Below are 16,743 nucleotides of genomic sequence, written 5' to 3' on the forward strand. Positions count from 1 at the left end.
GATACTTCACCAGCTGTTTCACACATGTTCAAGACAACAATGCGCATGTTCTGTTCCAAAGTGAATTTGAGAAGTCCAAATTGTGTGTTATGTTACTCATTTAATTATCTTATTAACCAACGCCACACAGCCTGGGGGAAAGTGTCATGACATGCAGGGTGATTTGTTGATAAAGTTCACAACTAAATGTTTAAATTTAGACACATTGTAAAAAACAAATGCATATTCAAAACATTGGAGGCACAGTACATACTGTAAATGTTGTGTAAATGAGATGGCAAACATCCATGCACTAAGCAATCATACTGCATGTGTGTGTTTTTGCTATCCATTTGCTCAAAATGAAAGTTTATAAATTACTATTACTATTACTACTAGCTAAGTCTTACTTCTAACATGACCTATGTGATACCTATAGTTTATCCGTTTACCCTACACCACAACCTTCAAACTCAAGGCCCCGGGGCCAGATCCGGCCCGCCACATGATTTTATGTGGCCCCCGAAGGCAAATAATGTGTGCCAATTTCCATGATTCTTGTTAAAATCTGTAACCAAGATTTCAAATTGTCATATTTCGTAAATAGCATTGAGATATTGCAAGTATTTTTGTGTTACCAAATATGAACAATATATATTCTGATAAAATTCAGGTGTAATAATATGATGAGGTGATTCGGCTGTTAGGCTGCTACAGCCGAACAGGACAAAAAAAAAATAAATGATGAGGTGATTAAAGATTTTTATGATTTCACAGTCATAACGGCCCTCTGAGGGAAACCGTAACTACAATGTGGCCCGTGACAAAAATGGGTTTGACACCCCTGCCCTACACAAATGCCACTGGGGAGAAACATGTAACAATTTATGTTACATTTTATGTTTGAAATGAAATGAGACATAGCTGGAGTGAGAGAAAAGCTTTTAAGGTTGGGGCCCTCACCATCACCCCAAAACTGGAACAGTTGGAACAAACTCAGAAACCTATCATGTTTCACTCTTAATGATCAACTGTATTCCTATACATGAATGATGCACCTTTTCATCTGCACTCTGTAAGACAGCAGCGGGTATAAATCTCTTCTTTTGGCAGAAAGGGTGGGTCATGATCCTGGAATTGTTCGACTTCCAGCTTGATGCCATATGAACTATACTATATTGCGGTGTGGAGGGTGGAACATATACCTGTTGAAGAATCCGATAGCATTGGTAAATTGTAATGGGCCTAATGCATGAACTGTGCCCCAATTCAAAATATATATAGGCCTACTATACATACTAGAATGATTGTACTAAGCATTTGACTAAATGTGCTTGATCCAATATGAGGTGAATTATGAAGTAATTATTCAATTGTTATTTTTAATGATATGGAGAATCTCTCTCAACTCTGGTTTCTTTGCTAGTTAATACCAGCATAGAAACAGGAGTTGAGAGAGATTGCACTGGGAAGAATGTCCTAAGAAGTTGGGCCATTACAGGAGGTCTGCATGGATGGAGCTCAACTTCCCATATTTTTGTAATGCGGTCGACACCAAACTGAGCTGAATCAACAGTGGCTGTGCTGGTTGCAGCCAAATAGTGCATTCCATTTTGACTCACTTGCTTCAAGACATGATTAATCAATCATCAATCCTCACACGACTAATGAGTTATGATGCATAAACAGTGCAACAATTGAAACAACCTTCCTAGCATGGTTTCAGCATATTAGTTGATAAAACAGTTGGGGCAACACTGCATAACCAAAGAGCTTTTAACTTCTTTTTATTTCCCTCAATTGTTCATACTTAAATCACAATAAATAATGCATTGACAAATTAACCCAATAGCTTCAGTTGCCACTTCTGTTTTCATGAAGAAATTCTTGCAAACCAAAACTAATTCCAAATTGACCTACAAGATCTAATAGAGGATTAGCCCATACAGACCCAAAACATGTCAGCAATTCAACTCCCATCTTAATTCCATTGCTAAGTAGCTTACGGTTTTGTAAACAGATTTCCGTGGGCATTCTTCTCTATTCAAACAACCCCTGAACCGGCGCGGTTTCTCTCTTTAGCATTATAACAGTGAACATTGACAATATTCCCACAGCAGATCAGAGCAGTTGTGTGAAATATTGCTGTTAATGCTCTTGAAACACTTGCACTGAGGCTAATTTTAGCTGAGATATATTGTGTCTATGGAGTAGTCCAGCTGCAGCTCACTGAGGCAGAACCACTGCTGGGCTATGACTAAAATATGGCTCCCTCAGCTCGCTAACAAAGCTGCAGATGTGCATGAAGTGGCAGAGGGGAATTCTATACAGTAAGTCCCCCTGACACCAAGACAAGACGTTTCATTCATCTTGTCATGAACGCTTTCCAGTTTAAAGATACAGCACAGCCAAGCCTGCACATGTCCTCAGTTTTACCAACCAATGACATGCATCTGGTTATTGGCCACCACTAACAAAAACAACTTACCTCTCACACTGAATGGTCTCAATAATACCAGACTACAGAGAAAACAAATAGTAGCAGGAATGTTCTGTTCCTTCTAATGGATCAAAGTACCACAACTGTGATCACTTGCAGTACACACAGCTTCTTTTAGTGCAGAAAACATACCTGCTTCCCCACTAGGAAAGACTATAGATTAGGATTCCTGCATTTGACATTTACTGTAAGTTATCAACATATCAATAGCCCACTTCAAAATAGCACCATGTGAAACTTCCGAAACCATGCCGCATTTAACTCATCAGTCGAGAGGAGATGCCGCATAACACTCCGCTGCTGCCCCAAAGTGGAGACTGTGGTGTGTATACTGCAGTACAGCATCAGGTCGTGTGTGTGTGTCCCCCACACCCTGCATTTTTTGACATGTATCCTCAAATGTTACAATGATACAAATATTACCAAATCTGCTTGAGACCAGTGGGTGAACAGCAGTGGTTTACGTCCCTCCTTTGCTATTGGCTTGATGCACATGGACCTGAATTCCAGAATTGATCACTCCGATTCTGTGTTTGATTTACCTCGCGCAATTGGATGTTCAGGTACAGTATGTGCCCATCCTGGAGAACATTGACTTCAAAAACTGCTTTAGGAGAGGCTATTGCCAACTGTCACAGTACGCTGAAACGACCCAGACGTAAAGTAATGTGGAGTTGAAAGGAGTTATGTCATAGGTAATATGGCATGATACCTTCTTGTGATTGGCGAAAAAGTCAGCCCTTCGATCATCCAGAAGCTCAAAATTCCATTGATGTTGCGATAATTCAAATCATCATTTCAAAAATATTTACACCTGTGGAAAAGTTCTTCCGCCCACTTCTCATTTTGCCTGCATTAAGCTAGCACCGCTTTGCACCTGCCTGTCTATTTGAAGATGCAAAATCAGCCAGTGCCTTTCGTCTCCAATTTGATAAATCACATTTTGTGCATTAAAATAATCAATTTGCGTATACCCCTCCCTCAATGCACAAAATGAACTGCAAAGTAATTTAGTGTCTTTGGCAGACACACTCCTGGTTGTGTCCGGTATGTAGATCAGGTTCCACATCTGTTTGCGTGCGCAACTAAGTTTGCGCCTATTCATGAGACTAAACCTTTAGTAAATCAGGCTCAATGTGTGGTCTGGCTTACATACAGATTCGACTTACATCAATGTCAAAGGAACGGATCTCTATCATAAGCCAAGGACTCACTGCAAAAGTCAAAATTTGGATATGGAGGTTTAATTCCCCCAATGAACAGAATTTAGTCGATGGTCAATAAGCTCCAACCTGAAAAAAAAAACATTTAATAAATAAAGACGTGAAGGTGAACTCCCCAGACAACTAGAGGCCCAATTCCTGTCATACATTTGCTCTGAGCTCAACCAAATTGAACAATGAAGTACTGTTAAGAAGCCATAACTCAGGACACCCAATCCAGTCTCTTAAGTAAATCCTGAAGCTGACACTTTTAATATTAGACATTACTTCAATTCCTTCGGAGGGAATTTCCTAGACACAGCTCAGCCCTGATATGTTTTCATATTTCACTCCCAGCCAACACGTTTCCCCCGAGAGTGAAAAGGTTGCTGCCAACGCCTAATAAAGCAGGCAACTTAAGCGAGGACAGTTAGAAGATAACCCCTTTTTTCTCCGCGGAGGTCTTCTTAGGGGCCCCTTCCAGCCTGGGGAAGTGTTGGCACCTCGTCAGCCGAGGGGCCATCACTTCACTGATAATAGCGTTGCCACCAGACACAGCTCGACGCAAGCTGCTCCAGACCTGTTACTTTCTGGCATATTAAAAGTACATACACTTTAATTTGGCCAACTGCAGCCTGACATTAAATGTAATTAACAACTCACTAAGTGTGCCTTTAGCAGGGACTTGATGGAGGTTGGGGGTGGGGGTGGGGGGTAATGTAGGAAGGAAGGAAGTATATCTAATGAGGAGGCTGCTGGGGCCAATCAGTTTGTTGTGTAATCGACTTGCTGGGTTATGTGTGTGAGAGAAAAAGCAGTAAACAAGTGAACAGGCAAGCAAAGTTCATGTGTAAAATGTAAAAATAGTTGCCAAAAAAACAACTTTAACCTGTTATTTCACGCTCAGACAAAACATTGGCACACATAAACCTGAAATGTGATTGCAAATGTGGTTTCTATAACAGTTTCTATTTCAAACAGGCCAGGTAGTGGATAACTTAACGAGACAGTCCACATTTAAATTCAGCACACACATGCGAATGTGACAAAAAAAACACTTGTAATCTGTTGTTGATAGTTCATTCACAATTAATGTCTTCCACTCTCATCTGCTTGAGATTATTGTGTCGGTGAGGCTATTCAACACCGATGTGGTCTAATAAATATAAGAAGCTGCTCAAACCCCAATGAAGTGCAAGTCATTTCAATGCCAGGGTTTTAATAATAATAATAATCATCAAATAATAAAAAGGTCAACACATATGATGAACATGACCATCGGGGTAAAAAGAAGAACATTTTCATGGGGCAATTTCACTTGACAGGACAGCCATTAGTCACTATAACACATGTTATTTTTCTGTCTGTTGGCAGAGGCTTCTAAAGCTTCTCGCTGTCCTTTTTACTGATGGGAACAAATGGGATATAGACACAAAATTAGGTACACTTAAGACAAGGCACCTGAACAGTGAGGCTGATGCAACAATCGATCAAGGTACATCTATTCAAGTTTGCACTTGCACCACGGCTGTAAGACTGTGCTGATGTGTATTTTGTTAGTTTTAAGTGAGTTCTTTTCTTCTTTTTTTTAAACCAGGTCTCCAAGGTGAGCAGAAGACAAAAGGACTGTTTAAAATTGCAGTGGGTTGGGACACAGAGAGTATTCAAAGACATATTTGTATTTGTCATTTAAAAAAAGAATAATTAAGGTACTTAAGAGGAGGCGTTTAATTGTATTCACGGATGAAACACCTGCCGAGTAATTGGGGCATGGAGCAGAAGCCACTATCTGAAGACAGCGAAAGGTCCCTGTTTCAAATCTCAGCTCATTGGTCAGCTCAGGTCATTGGTGTGAATGTGAGTGTGAATGGCTGTTTGTCTTCATGAGCCCTGTAGTGAGCTGGTGCTCAATCCAGGGTGTACCGCACCTTTCGCCCAAAGTCAGATGGGATAGGTTCCAGCTCACCAGCGACTCAAGTGAGGAGTGCTATAGAAAATGAATGGATTACACTGTGCAGGTGTACCTAATGTTATGGCTCCACCTGTTTCTGTCATTTAGGTTTATGTACTTTACGGCGTCTTTTATTGGCTTTCTGTGCATAAAAGTCTCCGTTGACATTAGCGACTGCTGGTGTGCCTGTGTATTACTGGAGCTAAAGTTGTTGATTCTCATTCATATAGCTATCCATGTTCACTACCGTTTATCCTCATCCGGGTCACTGAAGCCTATCCCAGCTGATTTCGGGCGAGAGGCAGGGTACACCCTGTTCTAGTCACCAGCCAATCCCAGGGCATACCGAAAAGCGTTCACACTCACACATACCGTATGGGCAATTTAGTTTTGTCAATCCACTTAACATGGATGTTTTGAAATGCAGGAGGAAACTGAAGTACACAGAGAAAACCCACACGAGCACGGCGAGAAAATACAAACTCCACACAATAAGGTCAGAGGTGAGATTCAAACCTAGAACCCAAGAACTGTCCTGCCTCACTCCCATTCAATCAGATGTAAAACGGATGCTTACGTTTGATGCATCGGTTTGTTCCTGGTGCCACAGCCCAGCCGGAGCAGCACTGCTGACCGCCGCACACATTTGGCCTGCACAGAGGGAGACGTATGCACATGGGCATTGTTAGACAAGATACTAACAGGTCATAGAGCACTAACAGTGCACGTGTGCCTGCGTGTCTGTGTCCTCGGCCCTTTGCATGACAAACCAATCTGATTTAATGTTGTTTTGGGTTCAGATCGTTTTGATGGGGGTGGCCGATCGATAATGACATGACACCTTGGAGAATACACTTTAATAGAATTTAAAGCAATAAGACGAAAATCAGGGGAGGGTCAGGAAACTCTATCTGACCGTGGACGCGCACATCCTTCTTACCATCATGCGAGAGTCTGCAGTGAAAACAAGCGTGGAGTTATTCGAACCTTGCGGGGATTATGTGAGACACACGGGACTTGAAAAGCACCCTGCATCCTCAATAAATCACTGAGCAAATGAGAAACGACACGTTTAAAAAAAGTATAACAGGATTCTTGCACTCGTTAATCCTCGCTTGAAGCCAAAGCCATTTTTTTGTAGCGAGATGGATGAAACAGGAGCAGAGTGCAAGAGCAACTTGGGGGTGAGTCTGTAGGCGCTGGACTGGCATGGATGTGGGTCCCATCAAGCCTTCTCAAGATATTGCAGAAAACGCATGTCTGATTCATTGAGATTTGAGAAGATAGGACGCGGATTGAATTCTCAACCTAGTTTGGATTTTACTCACTACGCTCTGTGTGTTGCGCTGAGGCGCCACAGAGATAAGACAGTTCGTTGTTTCGGCCCTTTGGCAGGCTCTGCATTGACGTAAATCAAACACGCCAAAGCCGTCAGTCAGCACATACAAATTCCATCACATGATTTACTGACGGAATGAACACTTACCGATTCCGCAAGTCGCGATTAAGACGATAAATCAGCTTGTGTTAACACCTTGTCTTTTGTTTACTGGATGTGTGCAAAACGAAGGGGTTATGTTTCAGCCGCATAAAACAGGAGCAGCGAGTCAGCGTGAACGTGAAAAAAGGCCAGCAGGGAAGAAGCTGAGCGATCATTCTGAGTGGAAATGAGTCATGAAAAAACATGGAGTCATGTAAAGCTGACTAAATAAACGTGGTCAAATAACTATTCATTTATTACATCGTTGTCAATGTTGAGAAAGGCCTTAGACGTGCGGCAGGTAAGCCGACATGCATGAATGCTAAAGGGACACACACACTTGTTCAATTCAGCTATGTATAACTTTCACTCTCTGACTCACGGAAGGGTTTACAGATGTTATAGCACACCAATCATGGATGATGCTCTTTGTGAGGTAACGGCAGAGTCATCAACTCTGCATGTTGACTGACTCGCCGTGACAAACAGCGGGTCGTGTGTGAATATGTGCTAGTGTTTATCTTGTCTTTCTATTAAATGTGCACTGGCAGATGTGTCTATCCTTCTACGGTGGAGGGATTACAATTTATTCTAACTAGTGCTGGTAGGCTGTATTAAATTAGCAAATGATGTTTACCGTAGACATGCAGTTGTGCAACTTAAACCATTGCTTTACTATAGGCGCATTGCACTTTAGCTTCTTTTGTTAAGTGTGCAATGATCCAAACTTTAGACATTCTCTGTCTTTTACATACTCTTTCCTCCTGGCTTGCCCTTATTGCTCTGCCGTAACTTTATGTTTGGAAAAAGAAAAAAAGAATCACCTCAAAATCCATCATTAATATGCAATGTAAATTGTAAATTGCCCTGCAGTGAAACCGAAAAGTGAATCGCAATATAGGAAGGGATGACTGTACTGCAAAATTTCTGAGGCACTATAAGTCAGAAAGCACAAGAATTTGGTGGTGATTTAAATTTAGCCTCGGAAGCGTTCTGTAGCGCTGCCGAGTGCCATTCTGTGCCACTTTTCAATAGCACGGTCACAACTTGGTTCACCGTGGCTCTATCAATTGACACACGAGAAGATTCTAGCACGGAACTGACAAGTCTAAAAACACATTCTAAACTTAGCTTACCCTATTGTTGTTTCTTAGTTTTCTTTTCTGCAGAGCTCCAATTTATTAAGTCCCTCAGGCTTCTTTTGAAATAAGAGAATATAGGAGACTCTCATTTTCCTTGATTGTTGTTATTTGTTAGCATGTCTTGTTCCGACTCACAAATTCGATGTGGTGTGTTTTTTTTTAAAGTTTGCTCGAGCAAACGTGCCTATTATTTGGTGATGGAAAATGAACCAACCCAAACTGATGCGAAAAGAGCCAAGGTGAGTCGGTACTGTGCAGTGGAAAAGTGGCATTCCTAATTTGCCCTCTGCTGCAGTCAGTCAAAAATGTTTGAACGCTATGGGGAACATTTTCTTTAATTAAGCACTGCTTTAAACAGGCAGTTTCATTCAACTGTGAATAAGTTTGACTGTCTTGATTAATGGAGAGTTTCAGTGAGGTTTTTTTTTTTTTTTTTGCACACAATGGGTTACAGAATGTTTACTTTAACATTAGGGCAGAACCGAGGCAATAACGGAGTCTCCTGCATCGTAAAGTATTTTGTTGAATCAACTCATTACCTCTAAAGTATCTCCTTTAAATTAGCTAGATTTTTTTTTTTTTAAATCCTGAAGAGGATCGTTTATTTCAGTGTCTACGATTCAAGGTCAGCCACTCAAATCCCCCCTCTGATCATTATGTAAAACCCAAACCACCCCCCCAACACCCCCGCATCTGTGAGTATCATGCTTTGTCCCTATGGAACAAACAGAACTGGATGCATTAAGGGTTCATTAGACAAAAAGAAAAGAGCTTTAATATGGAAACAAGCCATCTTCCTGCTGGGGAGTTTGAGGGAGACGCACAACAAGAAAAGACACAGACTCATTGGACAAAACAGGTGGTTCTGATCACCCAGCACATTTTTTTTTTCTTTTGCAAATGTTCACCAGGCGAGCCGAGCCACAACAACACATGGTCACAGGAACCTTGCCCGAAAGAGGGACACACACACAGACAGAAGTAGTCTGCAGCCATGTCACAAAGTTATGTTTAAAAATACTAATAGCGTTTAGTAATAGGAGGGAATATTGGTGAAACTGCAGCAGGTGTTATTTGCACCTTTATGTATGTACATTATGAATTTCTTCAATTTACTAATCACAGCTATTACGTCATGTCCTGACATGACCCTAATACATAATGAACACTATAAATTGCTCTGTTTCTTGTTTGATTATGGAGGACATTAAGGATCATCCATCCATTCCTTTTGTAATAGTGCTTATGTTATGGAAAAGAATAACCAACTTTATCTCAATAATAACAGCACTTTAGCTATTCATACAACAATACGTTGACACTTTTTCTGTAAAGGGGACATATTATGGAACATTTACTTTTTATTGCTTGAACACAAATAGTTGGGTATCTGGAGTGCCTGCCAACCCATCAGGTGTGAAATTAAACAACCAAGGAAATCTGTAGTTAGAGTATCTGCCTATTTATTAAGATTTGCGAGTAAACCTTTTTAAACTAATTCACATAATAACCACCACCACACTGACTTTCTCCGCCCACGACTTGGAAAATAGGCTGGCTGAAGTTCCAGAGTGAAAGAGCCAGGTTCAAGCAGCAGCCCAAGCACTGTCATGTCAAAGCCAAAAGGTAAGCAGGGCTGCAGTGTTAGCACAGATTAGCGTAAAATAACATTGTTAACAGTGTTACCTTCTGATAACAAGCAGATACTAAATGTTTGGCTGAGCATGGGGGGGGGGAATTTCTGTTTGGCAAGGTTATAGAACACAACGCTACACTAAAGACCGTGTAAAATGAATTTAGAGATTTGTTTCTAAATACAGTGGAACCTTGATAAAACGGACCCCGATATCACGGATATCGGATAAATACAATGTGTCCTACAAAAGTTTCCATTTGTCAATTAAAATGCCGTTGACAATGTCTGTTCGTTCCAGAATGGGCTGCTGTTGTTTACTGGCGCTGTGGTGCAATGCAAGCAGAGAACGGGACTGAGGTATTTCCGGGTCGCATGCATACAATAATACAAGATCCTCCCGTGCCCACGCAGCGGCCATGTTAAATGTGGGTCATTAATGTGGCAGACACGTGACAATGGTATATTTATTGTCTATTGTACATTGAGCAGGGAGAGAGTTTGGATAACATGTGAAACTTTCACTAATTTTAAAACTTTTTTATATTTATTTACACTAACTTTGTACTGTACTGGGTGTTTTAGGCCACGAAAAAACCTAACAACACAACAATTTTGTTTTGTACAGTAATATGGGTGCATATGGCTTTCAATGTAACAGACATTACCCCCCCCCACACACACACACACACACACCACTCCTAGTATTCCGTTCTATCGAGGTTCTACTGTATATTATCCATGTTTGAAGATTACTGGATAAAACGTGGAAAGACTGAAAACGGTCGTACTCAATTGCGAAGATCTCGCATTTAACTGTTTTGCACCATTTCAGTTTTCAGAAATTTTGCGGCATGGCTAAAACATGAGTAGCCCCTCCCCCATTATATAAGAACTTAAGCGCCTTCATTTTCTGGTGCAATTGTGACGTGCAGTTAGCTAGCAAGCTATGCTTACACCTTGAAACGCATCTTCCCTTCGGTTAGAACGCCTCGTTGCCGGCCGTGAGTGCATGTGCACACATCACACAGAGAAAGAGGAGATCATCGTTGTCGCTGCATGGAAAACCCATTGGTATACATTCCAGACACTGGAGGCTTCCAGCAGATATACAGTATTTTCAGGGCTCAAGTAGTTATGTGTAGGCATAAGAAAGATGCTTGACAAAGCGCATTCATCGGACACGCCAACAGCAACTGAGAGCTGAGAAAAGGACTTGATTTTTCACGATGTTTAAGTCTCATTTTATGGACTTTTTTTCCCATCATTCCAATTTGGCAGGGTTACCAGCAATAGCCTTCTCTGTTGTGTGTCAAATTTATATATATTGATATGCAGAGGTGGGTAGAGTAGCCAAATATTGTTCTCAAGTAAGAGTACTGTTTCTTTAGAATAATATGACTCAAGTAAAAGTAAAAAGTAGTCATCCAAATATTTACTTGAGTAATCGTAAGAAAGTACACAATGAAAAAACTACTCAAGTAAAGAGTAACTTGTGAGTAACTTCTGATTATTTTTTTTATTATTATTATTAATTTTTAATCAGAGCATGAACATCAAATAAAATTCCCAAAAAATAATATATGGGAGTCAACACACACCTGCCACAATTTCAATTTTTAACTGCCCAAAACCCAACAACACATACATTGGGCCCTCCAGAAACATTATTTGCTTTATTCGCTTAAATGACCTCATGAAGAAGCTGCTGAACAGATTTATTGATTGTGTGTGTGCGTGCGCGACACCGTAGGGATAGTGCTAAGTTTTCCATATCCACTGCCAAAACAACAATAGAAACATCTGCAACTTACTGCAAGGTGTTTTCTCAAGTTAGAAGTGGGCTGAAATATAAAAGTTTGGGCAGTCACAATTTAAGAGCTGCATGATAAAGCTTTTTGTTTTTTTGGAGTCTGTAAAATAAACACAAACCCCACTTTTTTTCCCCCCAAAATGAGTCATTTTGATTGGTTCGCGAAGGCTATGTGCACGGTCATGTTACTGCCTTGTGTCATCTGATTGGTGAAAGATTTGTCATTTTGATTGGCTGGCGAAGGCTACGTTCGCGGTCATGTGACTGCCTTGTGTCGTCTGATTGGGGAATTGGAGTCAAATGACATTAGTGATCCCGCTTGATTGGCACAACGGGCACCCTATGCAGAAGTCAAAGATGGAGTCAAAGATGGAATAGACGCACACACACAAATATGAATAAAGTAACGAACGGCATGTCGATCATCGTCCATCCATCTATTTTCTGAGCTGCTTCTCCTCACTAGGGTCGCGGGAGTGCTGCAGCCTATCCCAGTTATCTTCGGGCAGGAGACGGGGTACACCCTGAACCGGTCGCCAGCCAATCGCAGGGCACATACAAACAAACAACCATTTGCACCCACATTCACACCTACGGGCAATTTAGAGTCTTCAATTAACCTACCACGCATGTTTTTGGGATGTGGGAGGAAACCGGAGTGCCCGGAGAAAACCCACGCAGGCACGGGGAGAACATGCAAACTCCACACAGGCGGGGCCGGGGATTGAACCCCGGTCCTCAGAACTGTGAGGCAGACGCTCTAACCAGTCGGTCACCGTGCCGCCTTCATTGTAACGGAGTAAATGTATCGATCTTTCTTCGCATCAATACTCAAGTAAAAGTAAAAAGTATGGTGCATTTAAAGTACTCTGACAAGTACAGTTTATGGAAAATGTTCCTTGAGTAAATGGAACGGCGTAAATGTGGCGCGTTACTACCCACCTGTGTGCTGAAGGTAAGCAGTGCTGCATTGAGATTTGTTGGATGGACAGATTAGCCTTAGCTAACAGCAACAGCTTTTGATAAGGGTCACTTTTTTGATTGCTTCGTGAAGTTGTCGACGCTGTGGTGGGCCGTGCAGGCGTGGGGGTGTTTGGGGGGGCGTGTTTATGTTTGCCGATGTGTCCATGTGCCACATTCACACAATATAGTGTATGAAGTGCTGCCTCCACGAATTAATATTTTTGTCTCTGACTCTGCTTCCGCAAGGAGAAGCAAGCAGCCGGCCGCAGCGCACACTCGCCGCCGAGCGATACCCAAGAGGTGATGGACAGATGCCAGCCGGAACGCACACACTCGCCTGTGAGATCCAGCCCACTGGTCATCATTATAATGAAAGCCGGACTCATCATTGTCCCAGCAGTATATGGGGGTGAGATGAGGACTGGCTTAATTGGATGAGACGGCCCCTAAAATGGCTTGATTCCAGAAAGGCAAGAAATATGGTGTGTAGTATGCTATTATTCTTACCCTTAAGGAATTCAGATAAAAGCACATCACAGACTGGTTTTAAATTGTTTGAAAAAAATGCATAATATGTCTTCTTTAAAGTCTACCCCACACTGTGTATTTCTGCTAAATTTCATGCGTGTATGAATGATTGTTTGGTTCATCTGCTCCACTACTTTTGGGTATTAATGAGTGCAACTCACTGGAGCCCAATAATGTGTCCGATGGGGTGTGTTTGTGTAGTGGTTCCCAACTACTTTGTCAATTTCACGTAATTGATTTACTATTTATTCATCTATCTATACCTGTGATGTACAGGTGAAACGATTAAATAGATCTCAGAAGGTACATTTAACCTGCCTGTGATATCCATCATTATTTAAGTATATTCAGTTAACCCCTGCTATTTGTGGGGGTCAGGGCCCGAGCCCTGCCGCGAATAGCAAAAATAATGGAATGAAACTGTCGATGTTAATAGTTTAACCTCTAAATACTGTATACTACAAACAGTTGATCATTTCAAACTTAGCTTACATTACCCTTATTAATAAATGGCTTACAGATGATTCGATTTTTGAAAAAACATGCACATGTGGCAAAGTCTCTCTGTAACTTCCACTAACAACCCAGGTTAAACTTAGCTCCTCAGGGACATACAGTGCTGGTTTCTCAGTTGAGATTGATAACTTCAACATACTTCCTTGACATCAATTACTTACCACAAAAAATGCAAACAGGTGAGTTTTCCAGTGAAATGTACCAAATTGGTACATTTGTGAACGCAAATACGTCAACATTTTGAGTTTGATGATGCACTTTCAGCCATCTTTTGAACGCGACAAACAGTCAAACACAAAAATACAAAATGTGAACACTCATAAGCAGCTACAGTAGGCCTAAACTCACAGACAAACTAACCTTTGCACACAGCTCACGCAAACAGTTGTTTGTGTGACTTCCAATTTGTCCCCACAGAGAGTAAATACGAACAAATTGTGGTGGTTTTTAAGGGCTGAAACGGATTAAAGACATTTCATCTTATTTCAGTGGGAATTACTGATTTGATATGTAAATTGAGTTACAAACTTGGTCACTGAACAAATTAAACTCGTACGTCAAGGAACTAGCTGTCTTGAATGTCGAGTATGGAGCCTGTGATTTGCAGTGTTGGGAAGGAACTAATTATATGTAACGAGATTATGTAATTTATTAAAACATTTATGTAATTGTAATCCTTTACATTACTCGGAGAAAATGTCTAATTGAATTTATAAATTTACATGATTATGTTTGAAAAATACCTGCAAATATATATATATATATATATATATATATATATATATATATATATATCCATTCATTTTCCATACTGCTTATCCTCACTCGGGTCACAGGCATGCTGGAGGGAGCCTATCCCAGCTGACTCTGGGTGAGAGGCGGGGCACACCCTGAAGTGGTCGCCAGCCAATCGCAGGGCACATACAAACAAACAACCATTCGCACTCACATTCACATCTACGGACAATTTAGAGTCTTCAGTCAACCTACCGTGCATGTTTTTGGGATGTGGGAGGAAACCGGAGTGCCTGGAGAAAACCCACGCAGGCACGGGGAGAACATGCAAACTCCACACAGGCGGGGCCGGGGATTGAACCCGGGTCTTCAGAACTGTGAGGTGGATCTGCTAACCAGTCGTCCACCGTGCCGCCTGAAGTCATCCTACTCTACTCTAAATTGTGTACATTTGTCATTAGGGCAACATGGTATCATGTTTTCCACATGCTGTACACATTTTTGAGTATGTTTTTACATTTCATTATGTTTTATTATCAGTTTATTATTTGTGTAAAGAACAAATTTAATTTCAAATTTAATTTCAAAATAATGATCTCTGGTTTTAATACACTTTTGTAGAGGAAACATCCAAGGGTCCTGTTGATGCATTCATTGAAAGTTAAGAAAAGCAATCCAAAAAAAAAAAGTAATCAAACATAATTACTTTGAGAAAATAATTGAAATAGTTACACTACTATTACGTTTTCAACAGGGTAACTTGTAATTTAACCAACTACATTTCCAAAGTCATCTTCCCAACACTGGTGATTTGTTACATCACCACTTCCTGGCATGAGGCTTCTGCCAAAATGAGCAACGATGTAATTTCATTGAAAATACAGTACTCTGATCAAATGGGTCACTTTGAACATGTTGACGGATAATTATGGGTGCCACTCTTACCCGACAAGTCGCCTGGTGCTCGCCGTGCTGGACTTGCTGTTCTGCCGGCGGTTGACTCTGGTTCTGGGCTGCGAGGGGGTCACGCTGCGTGGGTGTCTGGCGGTCCTCGGGGCTGCTTTCGACGGCAGCTCGCCATCACCCCGGGCGTGGGTGGTCTCCGGAGGGATTCTTTCGCCACCTTCCGAGTGGTCCCAAAGCGTCTGCCCGGCAGCCGGAAGGCTTTTCCTCCCACCTGTCGAGGTGTCCGTGTGACCATCACCTACGTCGACCAGCGCTACTGCCAAAAGCACCACAACCGCCAAGCCGGTACGCTCCATTTTCTTTACAAATAGTACCCAATAATTGTCCTTACAGTTCAACTTAGGAGCTAATATAACCACACACACACACACACACACACGCACACACGCACACCCACACACACGCACACTACAACAACAACAACAACAACAACAACAACAAAAAGCCCGTGACTCTGCTTCTGAAGTTCACTTAGACGTCATCCTTTCTCCAAAGTGTGTACCTCCTCATAATGACCAGGTAAAACTGCTGGCAAGGTCTTCAAAACTATGATTTAAAATAATAACAATAATAATAATAATAATGAGAACTTTCTTCTGACATCAGACAAACGTAGTCCTTCCTTCCTCCTCCAGTGAGGCGCCAAAAAGAGCAGCGAGCTGCTGAGGCTGAGCTCCAAAAAGTGAGTGAGAAGAGAGGAGAGGAGAGACCGTGTGCGTGTGTGTGTTGCTCCCATGAATATCACCACCTCCTCGCCTCAGGAGTCACCGTGAAAGAAACAGCCCCTTGTCCGCAGTATTGTTGCTTCCACTTCACACTGCTGCTCTCGCTCTCAACATCATACCGATAATCGGGCCACATTTAAACACGTTCCCACCCTCGCGCGGTCGAAAAGCCTGGTAAACACATAAAGATCAACGTGCTTGCCCCTTCCAGTCCAAGGAGGACAAATGGCAAACGATTTTAGGATTTATAAAATAATCCTATAAGATTATCCTTTGGTCTGGGGTGTGTTAAGAGTGAGTTTGATGGTCCGAATTTTGAGTGAATTTTGATGGTTCGGGCCCAACATTCTTAAATATTACCCAAAGATCTTCATATGTGTGGGCAAAGCCGACTACTCCCGAGTCATGACTCCGTCAATTGTGACGTGGAACGCAATGTAGGCAATCAAGAAACAAGCAAGCGGGTGGAAATTGGTCCAACCCAATTTCCTACTTTGTATAAGTGGGTTCACCGGACAGCAATTAGTATTTTCTTTTTATCGACGACATCACTGTTGTACAACACTCCCACTTCCGCAACACTCGGCAAACATCGGCACATCATGTCCGG

The 16,743-nt window shown here is 41.7% G+C and overlaps 1 protein-coding gene across 4 annotated transcripts in view; it reads right to left on the reverse strand.

Moving 5' to 3' along the window:
- The window catches only part of LOC133413238 (latent-transforming growth factor beta-binding protein 1-like), a 115,793-nt gene extending 99,553 nt beyond the window's left edge, over positions 1-16,240 (reverse strand). For 3 of the 4 annotated variants that reach the window (XM_061697343.1, XM_061697342.1, XM_061697341.1), the window contains exons 1-2: positions 15,388-16,240; positions 6,210-6,283 (exon numbers count right to left, since the gene is read on the reverse strand). In XM_061697343.1, the coding sequence (XP_061553327.1) occupies positions 6,210-6,283; positions 15,388-15,704 (391 nt within the window). In that variant the 5' untranslated portion in view covers positions 15,705-16,240. The remainder of the gene's footprint in view (positions 1-6,209; positions 6,284-15,387) is intronic. The other variant, XM_061697340.1, reaches the window with a different exon arrangement.
- Between the last annotated feature and the right edge of the window lie 503 nt (positions 16,241-16,743).

The sequence above is a fragment of the Phycodurus eques genome, chromosome 14 (genome assembly GCF_024500275.1).
Source record: "Phycodurus eques isolate BA_2022a chromosome 14, UOR_Pequ_1.1, whole genome shotgun sequence".
In the NCBI taxonomy this organism is placed as follows: Eukaryota; Metazoa; Chordata; class Actinopteri; order Syngnathiformes; family Syngnathidae; genus Phycodurus; species Phycodurus eques.